The 27,527-nt window shown below is 54.9% G+C and overlaps 1 protein-coding gene across 5 annotated transcripts; it reads right to left on the reverse strand.

The window, feature by feature from the left end:
• Window positions 1-12,942: 12,942 nt before the first annotated feature.
• On the reverse strand, window positions 12,943-20,064 carry MIIP (migration and invasion inhibitory protein). 5 transcript variants are annotated; one of them, XM_035019775.1, is made up of 9 exons: window positions 18,918-19,933; window positions 18,333-18,668; window positions 17,842-17,926; window positions 15,608-15,716; window positions 15,475-15,527; window positions 14,870-14,987; window positions 14,604-14,700; window positions 13,513-13,647; window positions 12,943-13,258 (listed from the first exon to the last, which is right to left on the reverse strand). In XM_035019775.1, the coding sequence occupies exons 1-9, from the start codon at window positions 19,029-19,031 to the stop codon at window positions 13,181-13,183; spliced, it is 1,125 nt and encodes a 374-aa protein (XP_034875666.1). In that variant the 5' UTR covers window positions 19,032-19,933; the 3' UTR covers window positions 12,943-13,180. The 5 variants fall into 5 exon arrangements, with proteins under 5 accessions (XP_034875666.1, XP_034875663.1, XP_034875664.1 ...); XM_035019772.1 differs by adding an exon at window positions 20,031-20,064 and having other exon boundaries at window positions 13,057-13,647; window positions 18,918-19,144; XM_035019773.1 differs by adding an exon at window positions 20,031-20,062 and having other exon boundaries at window positions 13,057-13,647; window positions 18,918-19,105.
• Window positions 20,065-27,527: the final 7,463 nt, after the last annotated feature.

A 27,527-nucleotide genomic window follows, 5' to 3' on the forward strand; every position in this document is an offset into this window, starting at 1 on the left:
GAGAATATTGTCAATTACATTTCGTTCAGCAGCATTGTTGGCAGGAAACAAGATCGACACTGCATTTTTGTATTTTAATTGATGATGTGCATGTGCGTGTATGTGGAATGTCCTATAATGACAAGTGCAAGGTGAGCAGGGGTGCAGGAATATATAGCAGTTTTCTGCTCTGTAATACGTAGTACGTCCATCAGAGAAGAGTCCTGGATTCTCTCAAGCTGCACTGTCCTTTGGCCACTGTGGTCCAACGAGAGTTTCTGTGCCCGTGAGTGACAATGTCCTGCCATGAGACAGAATTGTCCTTCAGTTTTGTTGCTCTTTCACACGGAAGTCTAGGTGTGTCTACTGTTGCCTCCCTTTTTCCTCTATCTGGGGCGGAAGTGTTTAACGTCTTCCGGGGCCCGTCTTTCTGTAATCTGTCTCTGATTTAGCAAAAAGCAAGCTACATCCAGGGCCCGTTGGATGCTATTTTCTTACTGCAGTGCAGCCACAAAGCTGTGTCCTATGGGTTCCCTATCATACGTTAACACTCCTGTTTCTATGGTATTCCTTTGGTTATTTTTCCTCCTAATCCTTCAATGTTTATAGTTTTTCCTTTAGTAGGTCTTTCTCTCTCTCTCTCTTTTTTTTTTTAAAGATTTTATTTATTTATCTGAGACAGAGAGAATGAGAGAGACAGAGAGCACATGAGAGGGGGGAGGGTCACAGGGAGAAGCAGGCTCCCCACCGAGCAGGGAGCCCGATGCGGGACTCGATCCAGGGACTCCAGGATCATGACCTGAGCCGAAGGCAGTCGCTTAACCAACTGAGCCACCCAGGCGCCCTCTCTCTCCTTTTTTTTAATTTATTTTTTTTAGTGATCTCTATGCCCAACGTGGGGCTCGAGCTCGCAACCCCTAGATCAAGAGTCACACGCTCCACTGACTGAGCCAGCCAGTTGCCCCTCTCTTGAATAATGATATCTGGGATCCTGTAGCTGCTAAAAATGTGTGTTATTATTTCTTTTCCCATGCTCAGTGCTACCTGCATATATGGCCTAGTGTCCCCGGTTTCAGTGGCCGGTCAATCTACCCCGGGGTCCTAGAGTTTTTTGTAAAAGAAGTTTTAATAAATTTCCCTTGTTCCCTTTGTCGGTATTCCTGCTCCTCTCTCTCTCTCTCTCTCTCTTTTTTAAAGATTTATTTATTTGTTTATCTGACAGAGAGAGAAAGAGCGAGCACAAGCAGGGGGAGCAGCAGAGGCAGAGGGAGAAGCAGGCTCCCCGCTGAGCAAGGAGCCTGACGCAGGGCTCGATCCCAGGACCCCGGGATCATGACCTGAGCCGAAGGCAGATGCTTAACCAACTGGGCCACCCAGGTGCCTCTGGGTCTGCTTTGATAATCCTCCCCCACCAGGGGTGATCATAGTCTCCTGGGTCCTCAGGATGGGGATCTGGGGCCCCAAGGGTGTTTTGCCCTTTAAAGTTATAAATTACTCATTATTCATTAATTATTCAATTATTCAATAATTCATTAAATTATTCATTGACTTGGCCTTCCTTATCACTTTACTAGCTAGCTCTTTGCCCCTCTGCCAGTCTTGGTCTAAGTGCGAGACGGTTTTCATCAGTAAGATGGGAACCTCCACAGTGCACGCCTGGGACACTAAGGGCTTTGCACTTTTAGGATCCTTCAGATCCATGATTACATCTCCTGGGGTCCTGGTTGTGAGCTTCTTTCTGACTTCTAACTCCGTGGGGTGACATGGGTCTTCTACACAAAGTATGGCATCAGGCCTCTCGACCCTCTTCACCATCCTTAGGCATTTAGCTCGTGCCCACATCTTCCTTCCTTTTTTGTAAACTAGCAGCTGGTATATACAATTTCTTAACTATGTAGAGCTCTATTTCCCATGTATATCTAGGATATTTGTACAGATTTGTCCACAATGTTTTTGCATCTTTCTGCCAAGTAATAGATTAATGTGGCCAGTAGTGGCTTGTATCTTTGCAATGTTCCCAAACGGTTTAATTTTTCCTAGCCCTCCAAGTGCCTACCCGAGGCAATCTCCTGTGGTCTTGACTTTGGCTAGTTCCACCTCATGCCCGGCATGCCAAGGGGTGAGCCCCGGACGGGCCTCCGCTGTCGACTGCTCCTTGCATAGAGCCCACCTTGGCTTCACCTGCCCACCCCTAAGGATTTCACCCTCAGTGAGATGCCTGCCAAGTCTATATTCACATCAATTTGTTCCCCAATTTATTATTTTTAGTTCTGTTGCGGCCCATTCAAGCAAGATTCTGGCATTCTTTTCGGATTCTTCTAAATTTTCCAACACACGATGAGTCAATGACATGGAATCCTGCTGGCCACTCCAACTGTGTCCTGAGCATGGGGCGAAGGCGTGCACACGAGCCGTGTCTTTCCACGATGTCGGCTTTATTCAATCATAAGGCGGGGGTAACATAATGAGGAAGCAGCTCCAGGATTCCAAACTCAATGACATTTCACCTCCTGATTGACTTGGCTTCTCACAGGGCACACGAGCAGAACACAAGCCACACAACAAACAGGAGAACAGAGGGCGTAGGAAGGTAAAGAACTAGACATGAAGTCAGTCTGCAGGCGCCCGGTTGAGATGAGAACTCGGTCCGGCCCCGGGGCAGCTCTCGGCACTCACTGCTTCATAATAATGTTCAAGCAGGGAAGGGTCTCGGGTCTGTTCGGAGATCCATCGGGCAGAGCCTTGGGTACAGCTGCCTTGTTGAGGCGATCAGACAGAGAGGGGTCGTGTCTGAAGAGTCTGACAGCTTGCTGCAAACATCCTCCCCTTTTTAAAGGGGTTTAATCAGTCTCGGGCCCCTGCAGACCCGCTCTGCTTCCGTTGGTTATCAGTTCCGGGGCGTCCTCAGCCGGTGCGGGTCTCAGCGAGATCTCGTAGCTGCCGTCCCCTTCACTGCCGCTTCTTTGCTTGACACAGGCCCCTGCTTGGCATAGGTGACTCCATCTTGCTCTCTACAGGCCACCTAAGCAGCTCGTGATGGAATGGGCGTGGTGGTCAGAGAGGGCTTCCCTGAGGAGGTGACATAGAAGCTGAGAACTGTAGGGAGAAAGAACAGGAACCCACAGAGAGTGGGGCTGCTGGGAAGACCTCGGCGAGGGCAGTTAGGGGGAACTTCCAGCAGCCCCATGGGGCCCGCGTGTTGCTGAGGGCGAGGAGAGTGAGCTCCAGATGAGGCCAGAGGGGGGCAGGACCCTGGGTTGCTTAGTCAGCACCCAGAAAGAAGGAGGCTTGGCCCTCAAGCAGCCCAATCAGACCGAGAAATGTAGATAGGTAATAAATAGCCACAGATGAGTCATCTCAAGCCCTGATTTTTGAGCCTGCCTTGCAGCTCTCCTCAGCCTGCATCCTTCCCAGGAGGGGCCCCTGATTTCAAAATGACCAGGTCAGGCAGAGCTCAGCCCCCGGGGCCCCTGTGTGGGAGCTCAGCCCTGCAAGAGCGCAGGGCCCAATGCAGCTTTTCCTTGCACCACCTGTGTCCCTCTCACCTTCTCCGGACTCAGCAAAACGAAGAGCATACAGAAAACCTCTTTCATGTGATCTGTGTTGCACATTAAAAAACAAAACAAACAACAACAACAACAAAAAACCCTTGTATTGATAAAATGGGATACTGGAGATAGCCAGGTGTTGTTAAAGAAAAAAAAAAGAAAAAGGAGAAGGGTTTGGAAAAGTCAGACGAAGCTGGGTTCAAATCGCCCCACTGTCCCGCTGTCCCCGCCGTCCCCGCCGCAGTTGAGCAAGCTGGAGTGAGCTGGTTAACCTCCCTGGGACTGGCTTCCCCCACTTCACAGGGCCCTGCAAAGATGAAAGGAGCTGATAAGTCTCCCTGCAGAGCTGGACGCACAGGAAGCTCTAGAATATTCATAGCCCAGCTACTACAAAGATGGGGATCTATTCTAAATATGCTATGTGTGACCATCTAGTACAGATGAGTGCCCCTGGGTTCCAGGTGGGGGTGGGGGAATGGGAAGCAGTTGCCCAGAGAGTCTCAGGACCCCCACTGGAAGGCAAGTTCTCCCGAGGACAGGGGGCTTTGTCTAATCTCTTCAATGCTTCCCGCCCCCACCCCCGGGACCTGGCACTGTAAGTATTTGTTGACTTACTGAGGACAGGCCCCCTGAGTTAGTAATAATAATTGTCAAACAATTAGTCTGGTTGATTCCGTTGCTGGAGACAAGGAGCCCAAAGGGCCTTTTAAATGGCTTACTACTCTCTGCGGGGGAGCAGCCTGAGCCTGGTGTTTGAATGGGTCCCCTTGCCCCCAAGTCCCGCAGGGTGATGAGGCACCTGCCCAGGTGAGTGCTGGGCATACAGTTGTCTGGCTCACCGTTCAGGAGACCACACACTCCCCCTCCCCGGCCCCGTCTCCTAAGACTCATCCTTTGCCCCAAAGTAACATCCTTTTTATGACCCGGCAGTGGAAGCCAATCTCCATTGAGGCTGAAGGTTAATGAACCTGTTCTCTGACCCACAGGGAGACAGGAACTAGGTCCCACGGCTGTGGGCTGTGCAAACAGATGGTCCAGGACAAAAGCCGACCTAAGATGTGTAGGGACAGCAGGGAGAATGACCTCCCCGACTCCCATGTACTGAGCGGGGACTGTGTGCCTGCCAGCCAGCACGGGAGCCCCTCTATTAGCTCGCTATTGCTCTTGTAAGAGACCACCACGGACCGGGGGGCTTTAACACACACTTATTGCTCCCAGTCCTGGAGGCTGGAAGCCCAAGATCACTGGGTCAGCAGGGTTGGGTTCTCCTGAGGCCTCTCTCCTCGGCCTGCAAACAGCTGCCTTCTCAGGGTCCCCACACAACCTCATTCCGGTGTCCTTTTCCTGTAAGGCCCACTGTTGGATTGGGGCACTAAGGACCTCATTTAACCTTACTTCCCTAGAGGCCCTATCTTCACATACAGACACGTTGGCGGTTAGGGCCTCAACATACAGATTTTGGGGGGAACACAAGTCCGTCTGTAACAGTCCTCACCCATGTGAGCCCGTTTAGTCTCCCCCATATCCCGCAAGGTAGACATTACAATAGCCAATGTTCGGCTATGAGATTGAGTTGAGAGGCCAACTGTCCAATGTCACATCCGAAAGAAGAAAAAAAGGCACCATTTTCTGCTATTCCAGTGATAAACAACCCCTCTCCCCGGCCCCTCCCCCCAGCCCCAAAGAATCTGGAAAGGAAGAGGAGAGTCACAGGATTTGGGGTCTGAAGAGTCTCAAAGCAGGAAGGGGCTGCTTTCTGCCACGGATTGTTCTAAGACTTCCCATACTTAGCAACTCTGAGTTAATGAGGGCATGGAGTGCCTTGCCCAGAGTCAATCTGTTAGCAGTGACAGAAGTGCACTTGAGTGGGTCTGAAGGAAGGGGGAGGAGAACCCCAAGCCCGGTGGCTCGGGGAGGGGCAGTTCAGCTGGGGCGAGCCGGCGTCAGCACCCCCGGGGAAAGCTCTGTGATCAGCTGGTGACCCCAAGTTCCTGAAGGGGCTCTTGCTACCACGTCAGGATTCTCTGTGCCCCAACACTTCTCAAACTGCTCACAGAAACTCCCAGCTGAGGAGATTGCGTGACACACTCGGGCCTTGGGGTCTGTCCACAACCCCAGGCCCCCGCTGTGAGCTCACTTCTCACCCTCACACGTCCTTCCCCCACACCCCCTCCCCCGACCTTCCACTTGGCAAACGGCTGGGCAGCTGGGGGGAGGGGAGCTGACAAGCAAGGCCCATCCCCCCCACAGTGGACACATTGGATGGGCAAGAGCTGAGCCCGGAGGCGTGGGGTCGGAGCTACAACCAGGGGCACAGTCAAAACCACAAGAGAGAGAGAGACTGAAAAAAAATCCTTCCCAGTCAGAATGAAAAGTGAGACCGAGAGAAATTGAGTGAGAAGCTCTCGGCAAAAGAAAAGCCAAGCGTTGGCTTCCATGAAAGCAACACAACCCAGGGGGTTGTTAAATGACTAAGTGTTGGGGCCACAGTGACAATGACAGAGCCTCCTGCAGCACGTGTGCGTGTGTGTGTGTGTGTGCACGCATGCGCATGTGAGAATGCTGAGTGTGGGGGGGTGAGTGTGCAGGAGGGCGTGTGTGCACGGGGGCGGGCGTGGGGGGGTCAGTCTGCCAGGGCCGCCCTCACCAAGCGCCACACACGGCGTGGCTTACACAGCGGAAGTGTGTTGTCTCAGAATCCTGGGCGCTGGAAGTCTGAGATCAAGGGCCGGGCGGCTCCCTCTGCGGCCCTGTCCTTGGCGTGGAGGTGGCCATCTTGCCATGTCCTCACATGGCCTCTCCTGGGAGCGTATGCCTGAGTCCAAATTTCCCCTTTGTAGAAGGACACCAGTCATGCCTGATAAAGAACCTCATCACCTTTTCAAAGACCTTATCTCCTCATCTGGTTACCTTCTGAGATGCTGGGGTTACAGTTTCAACATACGAATGGGGGAGAGAGACACTGAGGCTTTTGCTTTCCCCCAAAAATCAAACCTGACGCTAAGAACCGAACCGTGGACGGGAGCTTGCCTGCGAGCGGCCGTCACGTGGGCCCACAAAGCACAGGGCCGGGCTTGACTCACCCCCAGCTCCTCGTGAACTGTGTTAGTTTTCCAGGGCAGCCAGGGTCACCACAGATGGGGTGACCTGAAGCAACTGAGATGGATTCTCTCCCGGTTCTGGAGGCCAGAAGTCCAAAATCAAGGTGTCAGTAGGGTTGGTTCCTTCTGGAGGCTCTGAGGGAGACTGTTCCAGGCCCCTCTCCCAGCTCCTGGGGGCCACCAGCAATCCTGGGGTCCTCAGCTTGTAGACGGGTCACTCCAGTCTCCCCCTCCTCGTCACATCCCCCTCTCCACGTGTCTGTGTGTCTTCTTTTCTCTTACAAGGACACCCCCTCCTGGAGTTAAGGCCCTCCCTCATCCAGGATGATCTCATCTCGTGAGCCTTACCTTCATTACATCTGTCAAGACCCTTACCCCAAATAAGGCCACATTCTGGGGTTCTGGGAAGATAAACGTCTTAGGGGCCACCAATGAAACCACTTTGTGGACCCAGGGGTGTTCCTGGCTCTTCCCGATGCTGGTGGCCACCACATCTTCCGAGAGTATGGACAAGCTGGGGCCCACAGGGATGAGCAGCTCCCAGGGACCCCGGCCCCTCAGGAGGCCCCAGCCCGGCAAGGCGAGAAGATCCGATGAGCCCCCCCTGGCCCTGGTCAAGAGACATGGGGAGATAAAGGCCAACAAGGTGGCCCGGGGAGGGACGGCTTCCAGAGCTGGGGAGGGGGTGGGGCAGGGAGTGCGTGGGGCCAGCCAGGGAGACCAAGGAAAGGTCTGGACAACAGTTCCTGAGGGAAGACAGGAGAGAGGTTTATCGCTGAAGGAGATGGATGGAGGCTTGTGTCACCTCATGCCCACAGCCGCTCTCTTCTTCTGCTGTGTCACCCAGCCCCGCACCCCGAATTGTGAGCCAAGGATTCCTGGAAGGGCCTGAGTGGTTTCCAGGCTTTGGGTCAGCCCGGCCTCGATGTTCTCAGCTGCCCACCTGGTTCTCCCAGGCATGCAAGTATGGGGGCCCACTCTGGCAGGGACATGGGGCCAGGCAGGGCCCTTTATCAACCATTTACCAGAGAAATTACCTAGCACTATCCCCTTCCTTCCCTCATTCCTTACTGTGTTTGAGGCCCAGTGGGGTAGACTCTCCAGAGACAGGTCCCCCGACTTTGCAGGACACATGGAATAAGCTCTTACTAAGTCCCAGCTGCCCCACTACGCATCTCATTAACTTATCATCTCCTTCAGTCCTCAAAAATGCCTTCATAAGGTAGGCAGCATTAGAATGCCCACCCTACAGCTGAAGAAGCTGGGGCTCCAGGGCCCACTGACTTGCCCTGAACCCCAGGCCCATGGCTCCAGGCCCGGTGCTCTGCCCACTCTGTTGGCACGGACCCCACCAATCCGGGAGAGTGTTCCCTCGAGCTGCTCCTTCCTCCCCCAGCAGACTCTGTAAAGGGGGATTGGGAAGGCTGCCAGAATTTGTTGGGAGTGGGAAAGAGGGGTCTCCCTCTGCATTGGGGTTTTCTGATGCCCCCAGCCCTAAGGGCAGGCCAGATCCCCCGAATACCATATCTGAGATCTGGGAAATTCTTACAGCCTCTCCTGTCCCCTTTTTTCCCAACTGAGATCCCATGGGTCCCCAGCCCTGGCTGGCTGAGAATGGTCCCTTCGCCTTGGGAGCTGGGACCTACAGCGCCTAGATTCCCACCCACCACCACCCCCGCCCCCGCCATTGTCCTGCCAGAAGGCAGAGAGGACTGCTGGTGCTTTCTGGGGATGGAGAGAGAGGCCCACTTCCAGCCAGACGAAGAGGACTTGAAAATGAGTACCCTGTGGTCAGGGCTCAGCCTAGTGCCACGACAGGGGGATATCCCCAGAGGCCACCCAAGCCACCATCGGGCCCCCAGTCAGTGAGGCCCAACCTCATGCCACCCCCACGGGCCACAGCACGGTCCCGTCGAGGCTGGCTTCGCCTCACGACTTCCCGCGCAGCCTAGCCAACCACCCTCACGCACCTGAGACGCTGGCCGTGGGGAAGGCCCTGGTTGCCCGCAGTCCTGTGGCTGACTCCGCCACCCGTCCTCCTCGCTGTGGGCAGGGCCCGATGACAGGACTGCCCTGCCACCTGCTCTCAGCAACAGCCGGGGAGCGAGGCTTTAACCCCATTTCCTCCATACTCCATAGCTCCTCCTCCCCGGGAAGATGTGCGCAGGAAGCGTGAATTCAGCACTGCGCCCGGTCCAGACGGCACTGATCTTACGACGGGATGGGGCGGGGGGCTTGAACAGCTGATGAGAAGCATCATGCCTTACCAGTTAGGGCCCTGTTAGGTCAGCCTCCCCACCTCCCACCGGCCCTGTCACCCTTGAGGTGCAGGAGTTAGGTGACATGCCCAAGGTCACGGTCAGGAAGCCGCCAAACAGTGTGGAGGGTCTGAACCCCGATCTCTGACTTGGGGTGCCCAGTAGAAACTTCACACCAAAATGTTGTAAATTCCCAGAACATCAGAATGCTGAGTTCAGATAGCACGTGGGGAACTAACTCTGGAAAATCCAGCATTTTGTTGTCTTCTGGGCCACCCGTGGTCCACCTCCATGAGGACAGAGAAGTAGGAATGGAGGGGTCGCTCAAATTCCCAAAGAACAGAAGCATCTCCCAGTTGCCATCTGGGAAGTTGGAAGGGTCCCTTGGGAGGCCAGCTAGCGTTCCTTCCTCCGCATGCTCCCCATCTGCACACCAAAGACTGGGACCCACAGCTGCTGACAGGTGTAGGAAGTTCCCAGGATGGAGGGCTCACTCCCCACATCCCCTCCCAGGAGGCCAGACCCCCAGGATCTGCTGGAGACGCATGACAGTACGACCTACTGAAAACCAGTGACCAACCAGGGCCAAACTCCTGGGATGCACTCTCTTCAGGTCCCAGGGCCGTGTGGCCTCTTCTCCCCAAGACCTAGGGGTTCATGGATTCAGTCACTCGCCTGCCACCTACCTACTGAACCCCTACCATAGACCACGTGCTGCTCTAGGCTAAAGCTGAGGACGAGTCTGAGCCCAGCTCCTGCCCCCAAGCGTCTTGCTGTGGAGGGTGAGGCGGCTCTGGCAGGTAAGCAGAGGGGGCCTCAGACTCAGGGGGCCCAACCCAGTTCTGTGGGAGCAGGTCGGGCCTCTGAGGAGCAGACGTGGAAGCTGAGGCTGGAGTAGGAAGAGAGCTCCGGGCAGAGGGAGCAGCGTGGATCAGGACCTGGAGGCCAAGGGCGGTCAGCAGGTTTAAGACTCAGAAAAAAAAGCTTCAGCAGGGCTGGAGGCTTGCTCTGAGGGGCGGGAGAGGGGAGCAGAGTCAACTTCTCCTGTGGGGGGTTCTGGGGGGGCAGGCCCCTGCTCTGTTACCTTGATCACTGCTCGCTCTGTGGAGCCCCGGACAGTGCCTGGCACACAGGAGGAGCTTGACACACACATGGCGAACGAGTGAGCATGTGCGTGAATGAATGGCCCATGTGGGTCCGTGTGTCTACGCATTGATGCGGCAACAGAGATCAGACCCTCACCCCGTTTTGTTTTGTTTCTACATTTATTTATTTAAGTAATCTCTACCCCCAACTTGGGGCTCAAACTCACCTCCCCGAGATCAAGAGTCATGTGCTCCCCCAACTGAGCCCACCAGGCGCCCCTGTTCTTATTTCTAAGTGACTTACACACGACATCAGTTTGGGAAGAAGTAGGCGATCTTGCTTTTTTCCTTTGGGATTTATGCCACATACTTGGAGGGGGAACGAAGCAAAAGAACACTATTAATTTGCAGGAGTGGGGAGAAACATGTACGACCTATCAGTGTGCACACCCCAACACAAGCCTCCTTTGGCTCAGGGAAATTAAAGCCTCCTCTTATCACCTTCTTGATGCAGGTGGGAAACCAGGTGGATGAAAACACCCGATCCTGAATACAGGTTAACCACTACTTTTGAGAAAACAAGAAAAAGAAATTCCAACTAAGAAAAAAAGACTCCCTCCGCTCTCACAAAGCTATTACATTCTAGCAGGGGAGAGAGACACGAAGCAAGGAAGCGCATGATCAGACACTTAATAAGCTATAAGGCCGGGAATGGACAAGTGTGGGGAAGGGAAGACTGTGACGGGAGGGGGGGTGCATCTGAGGGGCATGGCGGCTGAGATGTGGAGGGTTAAGTGGGAGCTGGAAGGGGTGAAGGTGGGGGACAGGAAGAGGTCTGGGCAACCCTAAGTGAGGGGGGACGGAGGGGCCTCGAAGAACGCAGAAGGGCGCGTGGGTACCTGGGAGGGCAGGACAGCAGGGGGAAAGGCTGCAGGCTGAGTGAAGGGGGCCTGGGAGACACGAAACTCTGTCCAGGGGTCTCTGCCGGTGACCTTCATTCTTGGGGACCCGTAGGTTTGAAGAAGCCTATTTCCCCCAGATTGAAGCGGTCATCCGGAATAGCTCAGGAGAGGCAGCGTGGGCTGGACAGGAGCCCAGGGCCGAGTCCTCCTTAGCCTCCCTGAAACACTGGCAGGCAGACCAGCAGCAAAGATCAGGTTAAGTCTTCCCACCCCGGCCCATTGCCCTGAAGGCCCAAAGAAGCCACCGCGGAGACCACCACTGAGACAGCCAGGGGGGTGCACAGAACTCAGAAGTCAGTACATAGAAAGTGTCTCAGGGTGCCTGGGTGGCTCAGTCGGTGAAGCGTCTGCCTTCGGCTCAGGTCATGGTCCCAGGGTCCTGGGATCGAGCCCCGCATCGGGCTCCCTGCTCAGCGAGGAGCCTGCTTCTCCCTCTCCCTCTGTGCTCTCTCCCTCTGGTCTCTCAAATAAGTAAATAAAATCTTTAAAAAACAGTAATTTCTTTTAATAAAAAAAAGACTTTTTGTGTCTCATTAATTCTAAGATGCAAATTCTTTCACATTTTAACATCTCTGAAATTAGCATGACCTCACAGCCTGAGCATCAGAGTTTAGACCCATTTTTCCTGGTGGCGGACAAAGGGTGAGTCTGACTATCAATGGTGTCACAGTGTCTGGAGACCATGGGTGTGGTTTCTTGCACAGGAGTGACTGGAAGTAAACCGGTGAAACCTACATTTTCAAAAGAATTCTGTTTCCACAGAAACCACTTACCCTGAGGCTTTAATGGCCCAGCACTGCAGTCAGGACTTTTATGGGAAACATTTGTCTTGTTCAAACTGTTGCTTTTCTGCGTCAGCTGAACTTCTAAGCTGATCTCAGCTGTAAATTCATAATTTTTGTTTGGCCAAAGGTTTCCAGATTCTCTTTTCCCTCTGGCCAAAGAATTTCTAACAAAACCACTGACTCCCACAGGCCCTATGACTTCAAATTACAAGTGAACAACATATAAAAAACAAACAAACAAAAAACCCCCAAACAGCCCCATTTAAAAATGAACAGAGGACTTGAACACACATTTTTCCGAAGAAGACATACCAATGGCCTATGAGCACAAGAAAAGATGTTCCCCATCAATCATCATCAGGGAAATACAAACCAAAAACCACAACGAGATACCAACTCACACCCATTCGGATGGCTATCATCAAAAAAGCAAAAAATAAGCATTGGTGTGAATGTGGAGACTGGAACCCACAGAAGGGCCCCGAGGGCGAGGGGTTCATCAGCTACTGCAGCAGAACCTCGCCCACCCTAACATGGGAGCCGTGCGCAGCGGGCGGACCAAGCTTGCCCCGCGTCACGGTTCTCGTGGAGGCCACGGGAGACCATAACCCTTGTTCCAGCCCTCTGAGCTGAGAAACCTCAGAAAAACCATGTGCCTCCTCTGGCCTTCGGGCTCCCATTTAGTCCGTTTTTATCCTACAAAACCAGGAATTTTCATATTGTTCAACCTATCAGGAGGAAGACAGACACTGGCTGGTAACCCAGGAGGGGAGATCTGGGCCCTCGGCCAACCTTGCCTCCAGCTCACCGCCTGGCTCTCAGCTTCCCCGTCTGTGCCTGTCGGGGCTCTGATCACCCGGGGCTCCCAGGGCTGGGCTAGAGAGGGCAGGGGAGGAGCCACCAGCCCAGAGACTTCAGGAGAAGACCCCGTCAATGGACCCCAGCTTTAGGGACCAAGAAGAAGGGGAAAACTCACTGCCTGCTGTCCACAGCTTCAGCCTCATCCATGGGGGCCTGCCTGAGCCCCTGAGCCCCAAGCCCCCACCTGGGAGGCCACCTGCCCAGAGCTGGGAGCTGCAGAGCCACGCCCGGGGCCATGGAACCACCTGGCCCAACGGGGGTTGCCAGATGTGTCTGTCCCCGGGTGAGGGGAAGAGGCTGCTGCCGGGGCACCTCCTGGACACTGAGGGCATCAGCAGGACAGACCCAGCACACAAGGCGATCTGGAGCTGCACAGAGTACTGAGCTTTATTTATGAACATGTCACAGAATCCTCTCACCCGCCCTCCCCAACCCTGGAGCCCCCACCTCTGTCCCCAGGAAGGAGAAAAGCGTGGGGCCATCCACCTGCCCACCTGGGAGGGTGGGGCCTAAGTCCACCTCCCTGGTCGTGGGCGCCCTAACAGGGGAGACGGGGTACAGGTGATGGCAGGGGCCCTGTCCTCCTCCAAGTGGCCAGTCCTCAGGGCTTCAGCCACGGGGCACACGGCTGGGGTTCTGACCAGATTGGGGTGCAGGGTGGGACCCTTGTTGGCAGGGCCTGGATGGTGAATGGGGAGGTGTCAGAGGGGGCCACTTGAAAGGTCACCCTCAGTTCCCACCTCATTCCCTTCTGGATCAGAGTCAGGGTCACCTTCCTGGGTGGGGTGGGGAGCTGGCAGGGAGCAGAAGAGCCTGGAAGGGTGCCAAGGGCTGGGGGGCCGGGGCCCTGCACTCTCTGCCCCGATCTGCCCCCCCACCCCCCCCAGGCCTGCTCCAAGGCGTCTGTCCCTCCTGGGGCACCCCAGACCATACCAGGTGAGAAGTACTGGCAGCTGACAGCTTCCGGTGCTGGGCCTCGGAGGAGACACAGGACCAGAGGTCCAGGCTCTTGGGGGCTGAGCTTTTCTCAGACTTTGGAGGGAGAATGTCCCAGCCCAGCAGGCAGTGCTGTGGAGAGTGAGGGGTTAAGGCTCCCTTCTGATGGGGCGCACCCCAGGGAGGGGGCTGTGCCTCTCCCCTTGGACTGCCAGCATCCCTTAGCTGGGGCTGTGTCCCCCCAAACAGTCATGATGTTCCCTGGAGACTGAGGTTCCCCCAGGGCAGGGCCCGTGTCCACCCACTGGGTTACCCCAGGCCTTCCTTTCCCTGCTGACCCAGGCCCTGGGCCCCTGGCCTGAGACAGGAGGGAAGCCCGTGGATACTGACAGAGCGCTTCCTGTGTGCGGGACTCTGCCCCACGCCCCTGACAGGTACTGATCACTGAAGTGCCCCACTCACCCCACCAGTCTGAGGACTGTTTGCTGTGCCCATTTTACAGATGAGCAGACCGACTTTCCTCAGCATCCCTTCTCCTCCCCATAATCCCAGCTCCCCCAGCCTCAACTGGGAGTGGGGCCCCCACGGGCTCCCCGCTACCCGGGAGACACAAAGAACGTTTCCATGGGAGACACTAGGAAACATAAGGACCTGGGCTCAAATCCCTGCTCTTCGACCTGCTGATCTGAGACCAGTGACCTCCCTCGGCCTCAGTCTCCTTATCTGTACAGTGGGATGGCAACAGGACCCACAGTCTTGGCTGCTGTGAGGGCTCCATGAGGTAATCCTCCTAAGGACTCCGCACACAGCACCCAAGAGCTCAATCAATGAGGCGCATGTGCGTGACGCCAGCAGGCGGGCAGACCCTTATCCTGGCAGCACGGGGTGGGCGAGGAACAGGGAACAAGCACAGTGCCAGGTGATGGAAGCGGCCCAGCCTGAACTCCACAGACCTGGGTGCTCGCCCTCCTTGTGCCCAGCCTCGCTGCGTGGCCTTGGCCCAGTCTCTGGCCCTCTCTGGGCCTCAGGATCCTCCTGGGGACCTGGGCTCCGAGCCCAACTCCACCCAGCCCCACACTGCTGCTCACCCGGGGCAGGGCCAGCGTGTCGGAGGCGTCGAAGCTCTTCCGCCGGTGGATGCGGTACTGGTGCGGGGGGTCCAGGACAGACAGCGGGATGCTCACCCTGCGGGGGGACAGTGGACAGAGGAGGCCCGGCTGCGGGTGCCTGCTGGCGGCTAGGGGGCCCACCCTGCCCCGCCGCAGGACTGGCAGGCCTCAGGCTCGGCTCCTCTCCTCAGCCGCTGCCGCCCCTCCGGCTGCCCCGAGGGGTCCTACCTGCTCGGACCACTCACCTGACCTGCGCTGTCCGCACCCGAGTCTCGTCCCGAGGTGTCAGGCACAGGCGGCAAGGGGCGCCAGGATCGGAAGGCACCAGAAACAGGCGCCGGTTGACGCGGTAACAGTACACGCCTGCGGGGCCGGAAGCAGCAGCAGCTCCTCTCAGCTGGACCCCCAGATCCCTGATCGCCCCCTGCTGCCCCCACCGCACGGGTCCGCCAACCCCACCTCCCCCATGGCCACACGCACAGGCGTACACACACAGAACACGAACCCGACGTGACGTACACACGTGTGTGCATCGTCTGCTGCGGATGGGAACCCAAAGCAAAGACTCGGGTGCTCGTGTGACTGAGCCAGCGCCCCCACCCCCCTGAGCACAGAGCAGCAGAAGTGGGGGGCGCACAGGAAAGGAGGCGGCTGGGGACGGGGGCGGTGGGGTGCCACAGGCTTGGCCTCAGCTCCCCGCCACTCCCCAGCCCCGACCCAAGGCTTGCCCCACCCTGTCTGGACCCTAGGCTCCCCCTCCCTGAGTCCCCACCACCCCAGCTGCCTCCCTAGGCCCCCCGAGACCTCGCTCAGCCAGGCTATGGGGCGCCTGCCGAGAATTTCCACTCACACTCATGGTCTTCCTCCACACCTCTGCTCTCCCACGGGCCTAGGAACTGGGGTCTGTGAGGGGACAGGGGTGAGCAGGCCGGGCAATGGGGTCCCTGAGCCGCCCTGCCCACCCGTCGGCCACCCCTGCTCACTCAGGGTCACTGTTGATACACTCCTCCTTGTTGGCTTCCCGGAAATCCTGTAGCTTGGAGAAAAAGGCCTCAGGCTTGCTGGTGATGGGTGAGCTGTTGTCCAGAGAGCCTGGAGTGGGCAAAGCACCAGCAGCTGCTGTGTGGCCACCGGCCGAGCCTTAGGGGGCACTCGGCACAGCACTCCAGTCGACCTGCTTTGCCCCCACTCTGCCTCGTACAGCCCTGGAGGGCACGCGCCACTCGTTGTGACTGCTGGTCCTGCCTCCGTGTGTGTCTACCCTCATGCACAGCCTATCGTCCGTGCAAAAAATATTTAAACAAAAAATACTTAGAGCCCCTCCTAGGGGCTGCAGTTTGATGTGCCAGGGAGAGAGGAGGGAACTAGACAAAGCCCTGCCTTCGTAAGCCTTACAAATATGGTGGCAAGGGGGGGAGCCTGGGAGGCTCAGTCGTGAAGCGTCTGCCCTTCGGCTCAGGTCATGATCCCGGGGTCCTGGGATCGAGCCCCACATCGGGCTCCCTGCTCGGCGGGAAGCCTGCTTCTCCCTCTCCCACTCCCCCTGCTTGTGCGCTCTCGCTCGTGCTCTCTCTCAAATAAATAAAATCTTAACTAAACTAAGCAAAATAAAATAAAATAAAATAGAAATATTTCATCAGGGTAGAAAATAACACGTTGCAGCTCTACAGCTGAGCAGATGGGAGACTTCGTGAAGTGCCTCAGAACCGGCAGCTCAGCTTTCTCATCTGTCCATGGGGACGGGGGACGACAGCAGCGCCGGCCTAATAGATCATCATGAAGGGTGGCGGAGATAAGAGGAGTAAAGCCGAGGGAAGCTCACAGAACACCTGTAACAGGTGCTCCCTAAAACCTGTTCTCCTCACCCTTCCCAGTGTCCACATGCTCATGGGACTGAACGAGGAGGCAGGAGACTCGCAGGAAGCAAATCCTCCAGGAGCCCAGAGGGGATGGGGCAGAGCACATAAAGGCAGGGACAGGCCTGAGATGGGGGCGCTCGTTCACCCTCGGGAAGGAGAGTGAGCACAGGGACAGGGCGGGCAGGAGGCAGGCGCCTCCACCTTCCAGAAACGGGAAGCAAGGCAGCGAGCTGAGAGGCCGGGAAATGCGGGGGACAGGGCCTGTGTCCCCACCACCACTGGGTCTCAGCAACCCCCTGGAGCACCTGCCTCCAGGAAGTAACTCAACCTGTGCCTCAGTTTCCCCCTTTATGAAATGGGGAGCCAAATGGCAGCAACCTCTCATGGCTGCTCACTCACTCATTCGACAGGTGTCGTGTGAGGACCTACTATGCGTCACACACCTCTAAGCTCAGGCTCGGGAGATAGAGCAAGAAGATGGTATGGCCCTGCTCAAATGAAGCTTACATTCTACTGGAGAACTCAGCTAAGAAATAAGGAAATGGGACGATTCCTGAGAACGAATGATATGAAGAACATACAAATGACTGATGCCACAGGCAGGGATGTGGGGGGCAGGGGCCCTATGACATTATGCTCACAGAAGGCCTAGCCCCTGAGCTGGGCCCTCAATGATAAAAAGCACCCAGAGGGTGTGAACCTGGGGAAGTGCATTCCAGGCAGCAGGGACAGCAAGTGCAAAGGCCCTGAGGCTGCCATGAGTGTGGCACGTTCAAGGACCAGCAAGGAGGCCCATGAGGCTGGAGCAAAGAGCCAGAGGCTGATAGTGAGAGGTCACGTCACAGAGCTACCTGGGGCCAGGTCTTACCTCGTAAGGCCAGATAAGGATTTTGTATTTTATTCTAAGTGCTAAGTACTCTGATTCCCAGGTTTCATTCTGGCTGCCATTCAAAAATGGATAGTAATGGGGTGGACGAAGCCAGAGGGAGACCAGCCAGGCCACTGAGGTTGCTGAGGGTGGGGGGTTAGGGGGATAGGCAGTACGATGTAAAGAGACGATATGCACACGGAGTTTTGCAGGGGCCTGGCACCAATACATGCTAAAGAATATGGTGGCTCTGGGGCGCCTGGGTGGCTCAGTCGGTTGGGCGTCTGCCTTTGGCTCAGGTCATGATCCCAGGGTCCTGGGATGGAGCCCCATGTCTGGCTCCCTGCTCAGTGGAGAATCTATTTCTCCTCTCAGCCCCTCCCTCCCCTCGTGCTCGCTCACTCTAATTAAAAAAAAAAGAATATGGCAGCTCTGACTCATTCATTCAGCACCGGTAGGGCTCAGGCAGGCATGTGGAGGCGGGCCATACCTGCAATCCAGTCGTAGCCCAAGCATGGCCAGAAGCGCCCGCTCCTGTCAGGCAATGCAGACTCCTCACTGAGGGTCACTCTTGACTGAGGAGGGAGACAGAGAGGGGCAAGGGCTAGGCGTGCAGGCCCAGCCCGGAGGCCCCACCTTGCGGGTAAAAAAGGGGCCATGTCTTAACTTATACCCTGACATGAGCCCCAGGACTCAGCTAGGGGCTTGGGAGTTGGAAGAGTTTGGCCTGCAATACCCCTCTACGTGCAACTTTGAACAAGCGTGGCCTCTGAGCCTTGGTCTTCCCATGTGTATAATGGGCTCATCACCTTCTTCCCAAAGTGCCGAGAAACTGACAACCACTTTTTAAGCACTTCAGCTGAGCTGGGCATGACTCAAGGTATCTCCAGGAAGCCTCCCACCCTGAAGGGAGCCTGCCGATGAGTGCATTTGTGAGATAGGGAGACTGAAGTTCAAGGAAGTTCTATTCTCCCATGTTACCTTGGACAGCCTCCTTTGTTGATCCAGGGTGGAGCTCTGGGCCTGGACCTCCTGAGGCCCTGGACTGTCCAGCTCTGCTGAAAGCGCTGGGTCATTTGGGTCTGAGATGGCCAGCAAGGGTGCCGAGTAGGGCCTCAGTGAGCCCAGGGACGCCTGGTGTCGGTACTTGGCAGAAGGGAGAGAGATCACTCCAGAGCTGGTCCCACCAGGCCTGGACATATCACAGGGATCACCCTGGTGGGCAGGGTGTAGGCCGGAGGCTCTGAGGGCCATTAATGACGTCTCCTGGGACGATGGCGTCTGGGAGTCATAGCTGCTGCTGGAGTCCAGAGCTGACTGGAACAGAGAGGCCAGGTCATCCAGGGAGTGGCCCAGCTACCCACCCAGCTGGCCTGCACTAGGCACAAAGGCCTGGTTCCTCAATCCTCATCCCTGCTCCGGCCTCTGCAGCATCCCAGGCCAGTCCCTTCTTTGCTGGGCCTCAGTTTTCTCTAAACTGGGCGTGTTGCACAGGAGGCCTGGGACCTGCCTGGTTAGGGAGCCCCTTCACGCCCCCCCTTGCAAGTTCTCAAGGCGGATGCTCACCTTTGAGGCTGCTTTGGCCACCGACCGCCGCACGGCATCCTGCCCGACCCACAGCTGCCTCAGGAGTGCCAAGTTGAGCTGCCGGAGCTGCACCAAGTCCTTGGTCTCCACCATCCCAGGCGCATGGCGTGGCTTCCTCCTGGGCTGTGGTGTACCCTCGGGCTGGGTTCCAGGCCCGGCTCTTCTACCTAAACGAAGACAGCATGACACCGGCCAAGGAGGCTGCCCTGTGGAGCCAGAGGCCTGGGGTTGAACCCCCACTCTACTGCTCCTTAACTGTGCAGTCTCAAGCAAGTTATTTAATTGCTCTGTGCCTCAGTTTCCTCATGTGCCAAACAGAAATGATAACAGACCTCCTGAAATTACTGTAGGGATTAAACGAGCTAATGCATGTTAAGCCTTAGTATGGTGCCTGGTATACAGTGAGCACTCAACAAATGTCTATTATTAAACTGGCCAGACTGTGTTTACTTACACGCCCAAAAGGGAACAATCCCCCTTTAACAATCTTAACTATGAAATTAGTTTAATTTGTAGAAAACAACTGGGGCAAGCCTACAAAGGTAAAGTATTATAAATTGTGAATCCAACACAGATCAGGCTTCTGAAGGGAGGCTTCCCTCTGTCCTGCCCACCCTTCCATCTTCCCTTTCTTTTTACAAATCAAGAAACCAAAGTTCAGAGGAGTTAACCAACTTGCCCCACCTCACACCGCTAGTAAGTGACAAAGGCAGGATTTAAACGGGAATCTGGCTCCAGGACCTGTTGCAGCTGAGACGTGCCTGGGACGCCTTCTCCTTCCTCCTCCTCTCTCAGCCCTTTGCCCCCAGGGACCCAGGCTCAAAGACACACGGATGCCTCTAGAAGGGATTTCTGTAGGCTGGGGAAGGGGCTTCCTAATCGCCTCTGGGATCCAGGCCCAGGCTCCACCCAGAAACTCAGTCTCCCTCACTGTGCACCGGGCGGGTTTTAACGCCGGGTCAGGCCAGACCCTCCTCTCAGAAAGCCGGCCCGGCCCCCCACCCGCCTCACCCACACTGGTCGCCTGTGGCCCGCCCACACCAGGGGCCGAGTCCTTGCTCCCCACGCCAGCCCCGCCGCTCCCGCACTCACCGCCTGGAAGCCCGGAAGCCCGGAAGCCCGGAAGTCCGGAAGCCCGGAAGCCCGCCGCCCCAGCGAGGCTCTCGCAGCCGGGACTTCCGCCCGGCCACCCCTCGCTTCGCCGGCTGGGGGCGGGGCCCGACCCGGCCGCCCTGATTGGTCAGATTGCGGGCGGAGCCGGACGCTCCTGCGAACGTTACTCCGCGTTCAGAAGCGGCAGTTTCAACATTGGGGCGGGCCTAACAGCGGGATTCGGGAGCTGATTGGTCAACTTCCGAGACCGCGGACTGGTCGTCGATTACAGGGCTGGGGGCGTGCCCCGATTTTTTTTTTTAAGATTTTTTTTTTTATTTATTTATCTGAGAGACAGAATGGGAGACAGCGTGAGAGGGGGAAGATCAGAGGGAGAAGCAGACTCCCCGCCGAGCAGGGAGCCCGATGCGGGACTCGATCCTGGGACTCCAGGATCATGACCTGAGCTGAAGGCAGTTGCTTAACCAACTGAGCCACCCAGGCGCCCCGAGGCCGAGCTCCGATTGGTCAGGACGGGGCCGCCGGCCACGCCGGGTTAGGCGGCGGCCGTTTCAGAGTCTGGACCTGCAGCTGCTCCCAAGCAGCGGAATTCAGCTGTGGGAGGCCGGGCGGGAGTGGGGTAGTCGGCGGCTGGAGACTCGCTCTTTCATACTTTCTTTCCAGTATCTATCGTGCCTACTTTGCACCAAGGAGCACAGTGCTAGGCACTGGGAGGCAGAGAAGGAAGAAGGGTCCCTGCCTGAAGGAGAGGGAGAGGCAGTGGGTTAAGCACGAACACAGATACCTGCAATCCAATTTGTATGCGGAGCATGCCAGCTCCATTTTACAGAGAAAACCAAAAACGAGGTTGTACAAGATGAAGTGACTTCACCAGAACATTTTAAAACCAATCAGTGTAATTCAGCAAATTAACAGGAAGAAAAGAAAGGATAGGAGTGAGGGAGGATGGAAGTAAGGGAAAAAAGGAGAGAGAAAGGGAGAGCAAGAGGGATCATTTTGGGGTGCTGGACACGCTCTAAAATTGGATTGTGGTGAAGGCTGCACAATTTTGTAAACTTGCTAAAATGATTTTTTTTTTTAGGATTTTATTTATTTATTTGACAGAGACACAGTGAGAGAGGGAACACAAGCAGGGGGAGTGGGAGAGGGAGGAGCAGGCTTCCCGCGGAGCAGAGAGCCCGATGCGGGGCTCGATCCCAGTACCCTGAGATCATGACCTGAGCCGAAGGCAGACACTTAACGACTGAGCCACCCAGGTGCCCCATAAAATGATTTAATTGTACACTTAGAATGAGTGAATTTTATGGTGTGTAAATTACACCTCAATAAAGCTGTGTTGTTGTTGTTGTTGTTTTTTAACAAGTTCATACCCACTATACAAGCCAGTCATTCTACTCCTAGGCATTTATCCAAGGGGGAAAAATTGTCCATACAAAGATTTGCATATGAATATTCATAGCAGTTGTAGCCGAACATAGGTCAACAGATAAATGGATAAACAAATAGTGGTATAGCCATACAATGGATACTACTCGGCAATAAAAAAGAATAAACTATTGATACGCACAATATGGATACATCTTATGTTGCATGGAAAAGAAAGAGTATGTACTGTATCTTCCATCTGTATAAAACTTTAGAAAATGTAAACAGGTCTGTAGTGATAGATCAGTGGTTGCTAGGAGAGGGGGTGGAAGAAGGCATGATAACGGGGCATGAGGGAACCTTGGGGGTGATGGCGATGTCCACTGTCTTGGTTGTGGTGATGGTCTCATGGTGCATACATATGTCTAAACTTAATGCACACTTTAAACATGCAGCTTATTGTACATAAATTATATCTCAATAAGGGACGCCTGGCTGGCTCAGTCGGTAGAGCATGTGACTCTTGATCTCAGGGTTATGAGTTCAAGTCCTATATTGGGCATAGAGCCCACTTTAAAATAAATAAATAATTAAATAAATAAATAAAATCTCGATAAAGCTGTTTAAAAGTGTGAATCAGTTAACCGTCTGCCTTTGGTCATGATCCCGAAGTCCTGGGATCAAGCCCCACATCGGGCTCCCTGCTCCTCGGGGAGCCTCCTTCTTCCTCTCCCTCTGCCCGCCGTTCCCCCAGCTTGTGCTTGCTCGCGCGCCCTCTCTGTGTCAAATAAATAAATAACTATTTTTTTAAAAAATGATGTGAAGCATGTAAAAGAAACAAATAAGAACTTGGCCTCATTGGGCACAGTGTGTTTGCCCTAGCTGGAATGGACAGCTGTCACTCCCGTGCCCCCACCCTCTCTCAGGAGTGGCCCTGAGGACAAAGACGAAGGCCAATCCTCCCGAGTGGACACAGCTGACACTGCACACTTGGTCACCCACGCATAAAGAGGGATGAACGGCCTGAGGGACAGATACACGCAAAGCCCTGGGTGGTGGCAGGTGATTTGGCTGGTGGCCAGGAGCTTAGGGGGGAAAGTTCGGAAGATGGGGGACCCGGAGAACTGGGGAGAGGTTAAGAAGGTGAGCCAGTGAGCACCAGGAGGGGCACAACAGATGAAAAATGTGTCTCAATCCACCCATCGGAGAATGTCCAGGGCAGGGGAGACGGTCAACAAACATCTGGAATGGGTGACATGCTGGTAGACGTCAGCCAGCCTCCCTCTGCAGCCACCCTAGTGTGGGTACACAGGGCCCAAGGACAGACAGAGCAGTCATGACGACAGGGGTGAAGTGGCCCGGGCTCCTCTCCCGAAGGCTCGGGGAGGTCCTGAACGCCTGGTCTGCCGAAGCAGGACCAAAGCTGAGCCCTCCATATGCTATCTCCAAGGGACCAGCCAGCCACCGGTAGCAGGTGGATTGCATCTGTCCTCCGTCCACCCTGGAGGGGGGCCATTTGTATTTATTGAGATTAATGTTAATCCACATACGGTTCCCCCTGACCACCCTGGGGGGGCAGGGGCTCACCCCCACCACCATCTGAGGGCTTTAGATTCCCTGATGTAGTGACATGGTATACACATATCGCCTCACACCAAGTGACCTGTTTTTTGGCAAAATGTGGAACAATGGGCATCTGACCAAAGGATCCAGTGATCTTTCCAGGAACCCCAACACCCGAGTGGCATAGCTTGGAAGGACCAAGCTCAGGGACCATACTTCACAGTTCTGCTCTCCAAGCAGCTGAGAAAGGCCACCGTGTACCCTGTGGCTAGAATACTCGGGGACAGGAAGCAGAGGGTGTAAGTAGAGGCCCCTCCCTCCATCACTCCAGTGACCCACTTCTGGAGTTCATGTTTCCTGTGCCCGGGGGCAGGAAGCTTCTGCTGAGGGACACGATAGGGTCCCATCGAACTTGAAGATGTGGCCATCCCCCGGTGGCTGGGCCCGTCATGCTGGCGGACCAGCGGGCAGAGTCGCTGTGCTGCTGGGGATCAAGACTCTGGTCCCCGTGAGCAGCCAGGGCTGCGGCTACTCGGTGGGACAGGGGAGTGTCGGGAACCCCCTCAGTGTCTGTCTCTTGGTGTCTCCACACCCACTGGTAGCAGCAAGTGGCAGTCGTGGCAATCATGGCCCAAGCAGGACCAGACAGCCGAGGGCTCCGGTCCCCTGGGAGGAAGTCTGCATCACCCCACCAGGAACCAGAGCAGTTGCAGCATAGACGAGGACAAGGGCAATCTAGAATGGGGCTGGACGAGGGACCAGCTGTACCAGCAGCTAGTCCCCCGAGGCAGAGACTGTGCGGGCTACCGCCTCGTAGGGCTCTGTTGGGTCAGACTTAGACCTCCCCTCCCGGGCAAGACGGGAGGGAAGGCAAGTGTAGCTCTGAGTGATTTGAGGGGTAGACTTTTCTACATAAACCCTCTGCGCCCCTTCAGACCCTCCTGGCCTCCCTTGCCTGTTGCTTCAGCCCCACCTGGGCTGGGTGACTTGTGGCGACCACAACCAACCCACACCACAGCCCCAGCCCACGCCTGTGCCCCTCACCTCCATCACCCACCATGGACCCCAGTTAGGTGCCCCAGCATTCATACATACAACCCAGAAATACAGAGTCAGTGCCCCAAGGGGCAAATCTTCAACCAGTGGGAAGAAAGAAATAGTGGGTAAATTCTTCCCCCCTCTGTCCCCACCAAGATACGAGATTTGCCCGCATGGCTTCTCAAGGTCACCGCCTGTTACTCTGCAGGCACATCTAACGGCAGCCAGCTCTATAATGCATCCTTCTGCTAGCTGTCTTTCCTTCCCACTTCTCTCTTCCTCCCTCCCTCCCTGCCTCTCTCTGGGGTTGTTCTGCAGAAATAAGTGAGGGTGCATGAGCCCTCTGCTTGAGGCTCTGCTTTCTGGGGAACCCTGGCCAAGGCACCATCCATGTGCCGACTCCCAAATGTGTACCTCCAGGCCAGACTCCACGGAGCTCCAAGTTCTTGTATCCAACTACAGAAGAGGGGCCTTACATTTAACATGTCCAAAAGGGACTCCTGATTTCCCCCAAACCTGCTCCACTGAAGCTCTCCCCCTCCCACCATGTGCCCAGGACCCTGAGTCATCCATGACTCATCCAATCTGTCAGCACAGCATAGCACATCATTTCTTTTTTTTTTTTTTTTTAAGATTTATCTATTTATGAGAGAGAGAGAAACCCAAGCAGACTCCACCCAACGTGGGGCTTGATCCCACAACCCTGAGACCCATGACCTGAGCCGAAACCAAGAATCAGATATTCAACTGAGTCACCCAGGCACCCCCCATTTGGATCTTTTTTTTTTTTTTAAGATTTTATTTATTTATTTGACAGAGACACAGTGAGAGAGGGAACACAAGCAGGGGGAGTGGGAGAGGGAGAAGCAGGCCTCCCGCTGAGCAGGGAGCCCGATGCGGGGCTCGATCCCAGGACCCTGGGATCGTGACCTGAGCCGAAGGCAGATGCTTAACAACTGAGCCACCCAGGCGCCCCCCCATTTGGATCTTTAAAAGGGACTTCAGAACCTGAGCGCTTTCCACCACCTCCATCACAGTCGCCCGGCCCCAGGCACCATCCTCTCCTCCTTGGAACACTGGTCATCTTCTGCCAGGTCCCCCTGCTTCCATCCTTACTCTGTTGTCTACACAACAGCCTGAGACCCCGTTAAGATGGAAGTCAGCTTATGGGACTCCTCTGGTCAAAGCTCTCCAATTGCATCTGCCTCACTCAGAGTAAAGCCAAAGTCCTTACCTGTGAGATCCCAATCTGCCTCCAGTTCCTTTTCATACCTTATCTCCTACTCCTCTCCCCCTCCCTCACTCCAGTCACACTAGTCTTCTTTGGTTCCTTGAAGATATTGGGCATGCTCCTACCTCAGGGTCTTTGCACCTGCTGGTCCCTCCATCTAGAACGCACTGCCCCAGATATCCCCAGGGTTTCATTCCCATTTGTCTTCCTTCAAATGTTGTCTTTTCAGAAGGCCTACCCCAACCACACTGTTGTTACACCCTCCCCAAACTTTCCCTGCCTCATTTTCCCCCATAGTCCTTATCAGCTGATATGTCTTTTACTCAACTGGTTTTGCCTGTAGTCTGCCTCCCTCCACTAGCATACCAGCTCTAAAAGGACAGAGACTTTTATCCACCTTACTCACTGCTGTATCTCTAATGCTTAGCACCATGCTCATTAGCACATAGTAGGCACTCAAATACTTCAATGAATTCATGAACTCCCTCATTTGCACAGAGGCAAATAGATCACCGAATTTCTGAGAAGATTTGGGTTCATACATATCAATGTCTGACACGTGCTAAGCGCTCATTAAAAATTGGTTGTTCTAATCTCAAGCCTGAGAGTCTGGCTCAGAGCCAGAAATCCCTGTCCTGGAGGACAAGAGTGAATTTAGCCGACGTCTGTGAAGAGAGCCCAGCCTTGGAAGAGGGGTACATTCTGGCCACATACTTTGTGATTAAATAGGGACACTGTTACTGGAAAACCAAAAATCCCACCTCTTGGATTCCCCAGAACTCTCAGTGGGTGGATGAGGTAGGCTGAGCAACCACCGGCATCTGGTCTTGACTGAGGATGAGAACTAGGTGGTGTTGAGTATGGAACAGGGTGTAGAACATCTTTTTCCAAATACGGGTCATCATCTAGTAGCTGGTGAACGACTTAGTGGGTTGCAAATAGCAGCGGAAGAGAGAATACCTGTGTTATCACAGGAAAAGGGCACTGACCAACTTTAAATTTTTGGTTGCACCTACACATGTACACATGTATGCTGGTTCATTATGTTATTTCTAATTGTGGGTAAAAAAGAGGGAGGGAGGGAGGGAGGAAGGAAGGAAGAAAGGAAGGAAGGAAGGAAAGAAGGAAGGGAGGGAGGAAGAAAAGTAAGTTTGAAGGCCACTGGGCTTTGGGAAATTAAGACAGGCTCCAATCCAGGACCCATCAGCCCTACAGTGCTGAGATTGGAACATCTGAAAGCCCCTAGTCCCATGACTACTCTTAGGAAGTTTCCAGTAGCAATTGTGTTCTGGCCCCCAACCCTGGAGGGCTGATAAGATGTGGACTGTGTTATCAGGACAGGATTCATTAATTCAGCAAGTATCAATACTGAGTTCTGATTCTGTGCCAGGCACCGGACTAGATGTTTGGCACGTTATCAATAAACAAAACAAACAAAAATCTCAGGCCTTACAGAGCTAGTATTCTAGCACGTGGACACACCAAACCGTATTACGTGCTAGAGGACGGTTACTCGGAAAACATGGCTATTCCACAGGCTGCAGGGTAACGGTCCTCGGAAGTACCAGGAACAGGGAAGGAAAGAGGGATTTTAAATAGGGTAGTCTGGGAAGATCCAGACGAGGTAACATCTCAGCAGGCTTGGAGGTAAAAGAATTAGCTGTGACGTCTGGGGGAACAGGCAGAGGGTCAGCCAGGGCCAAGACTTAAGGAGGTTATGTACTTAGCAGTTTCAAACAGCAAGGAACCAGTGTGGCCCAAGCGGAGGGCACCAGGGAGTGAGGGGTGGTCGGAGGAAGTTCAGACCCGCAAAGTGCCACTGGAGTCCAGGATGACACCCCAAGTTTGTGGCCTGGGCATCGGGAAGGATGAGGCTGCCACCGAGCGCGGTGCTGAGAGTGGGGGCACCAGAGCCTGGGGCACACGTGTGGGGGGCCAGGGAGGCGGACAAGTCACTGCCGAGGGCCCTTCAAAAAACAGAAAGCTCACAGCCAAGTTCTCAGAAGGCAAACTAGGGTGGGTCAGTCTGAGTCATTACTTTTTAAGTGAAAAATGAATGGCTTGGAGTTACAGCGAAATCTGTAAAGACATCACTCTAGATTTTCTGGTTCTTGAAGATCAGTTACGCCTTTTGTTCTCAGAGTATCAGAGTCCTTCCAAGAGCAAGAGGAACCCATAGGCAGATTACAGTTGGAACTTCCCCTCAACAAAGTTAAGGTCATTTCAAAATACAACCTGCAGACGTGGTTTGCATCAGAACAGTAAACTGAGGTCCCACA

The sequence above is a fragment of the Mirounga leonina genome, unplaced genomic scaffold (assembly GCF_011800145.1).
Source record: "Mirounga leonina isolate KUSES-001 unplaced genomic scaffold, KU_Mleo_1.0 Mir_173, whole genome shotgun sequence".
Classification (NCBI taxonomy): domain Eukaryota; kingdom Metazoa; phylum Chordata; class Mammalia; order Carnivora; family Phocidae; genus Mirounga; species Mirounga leonina.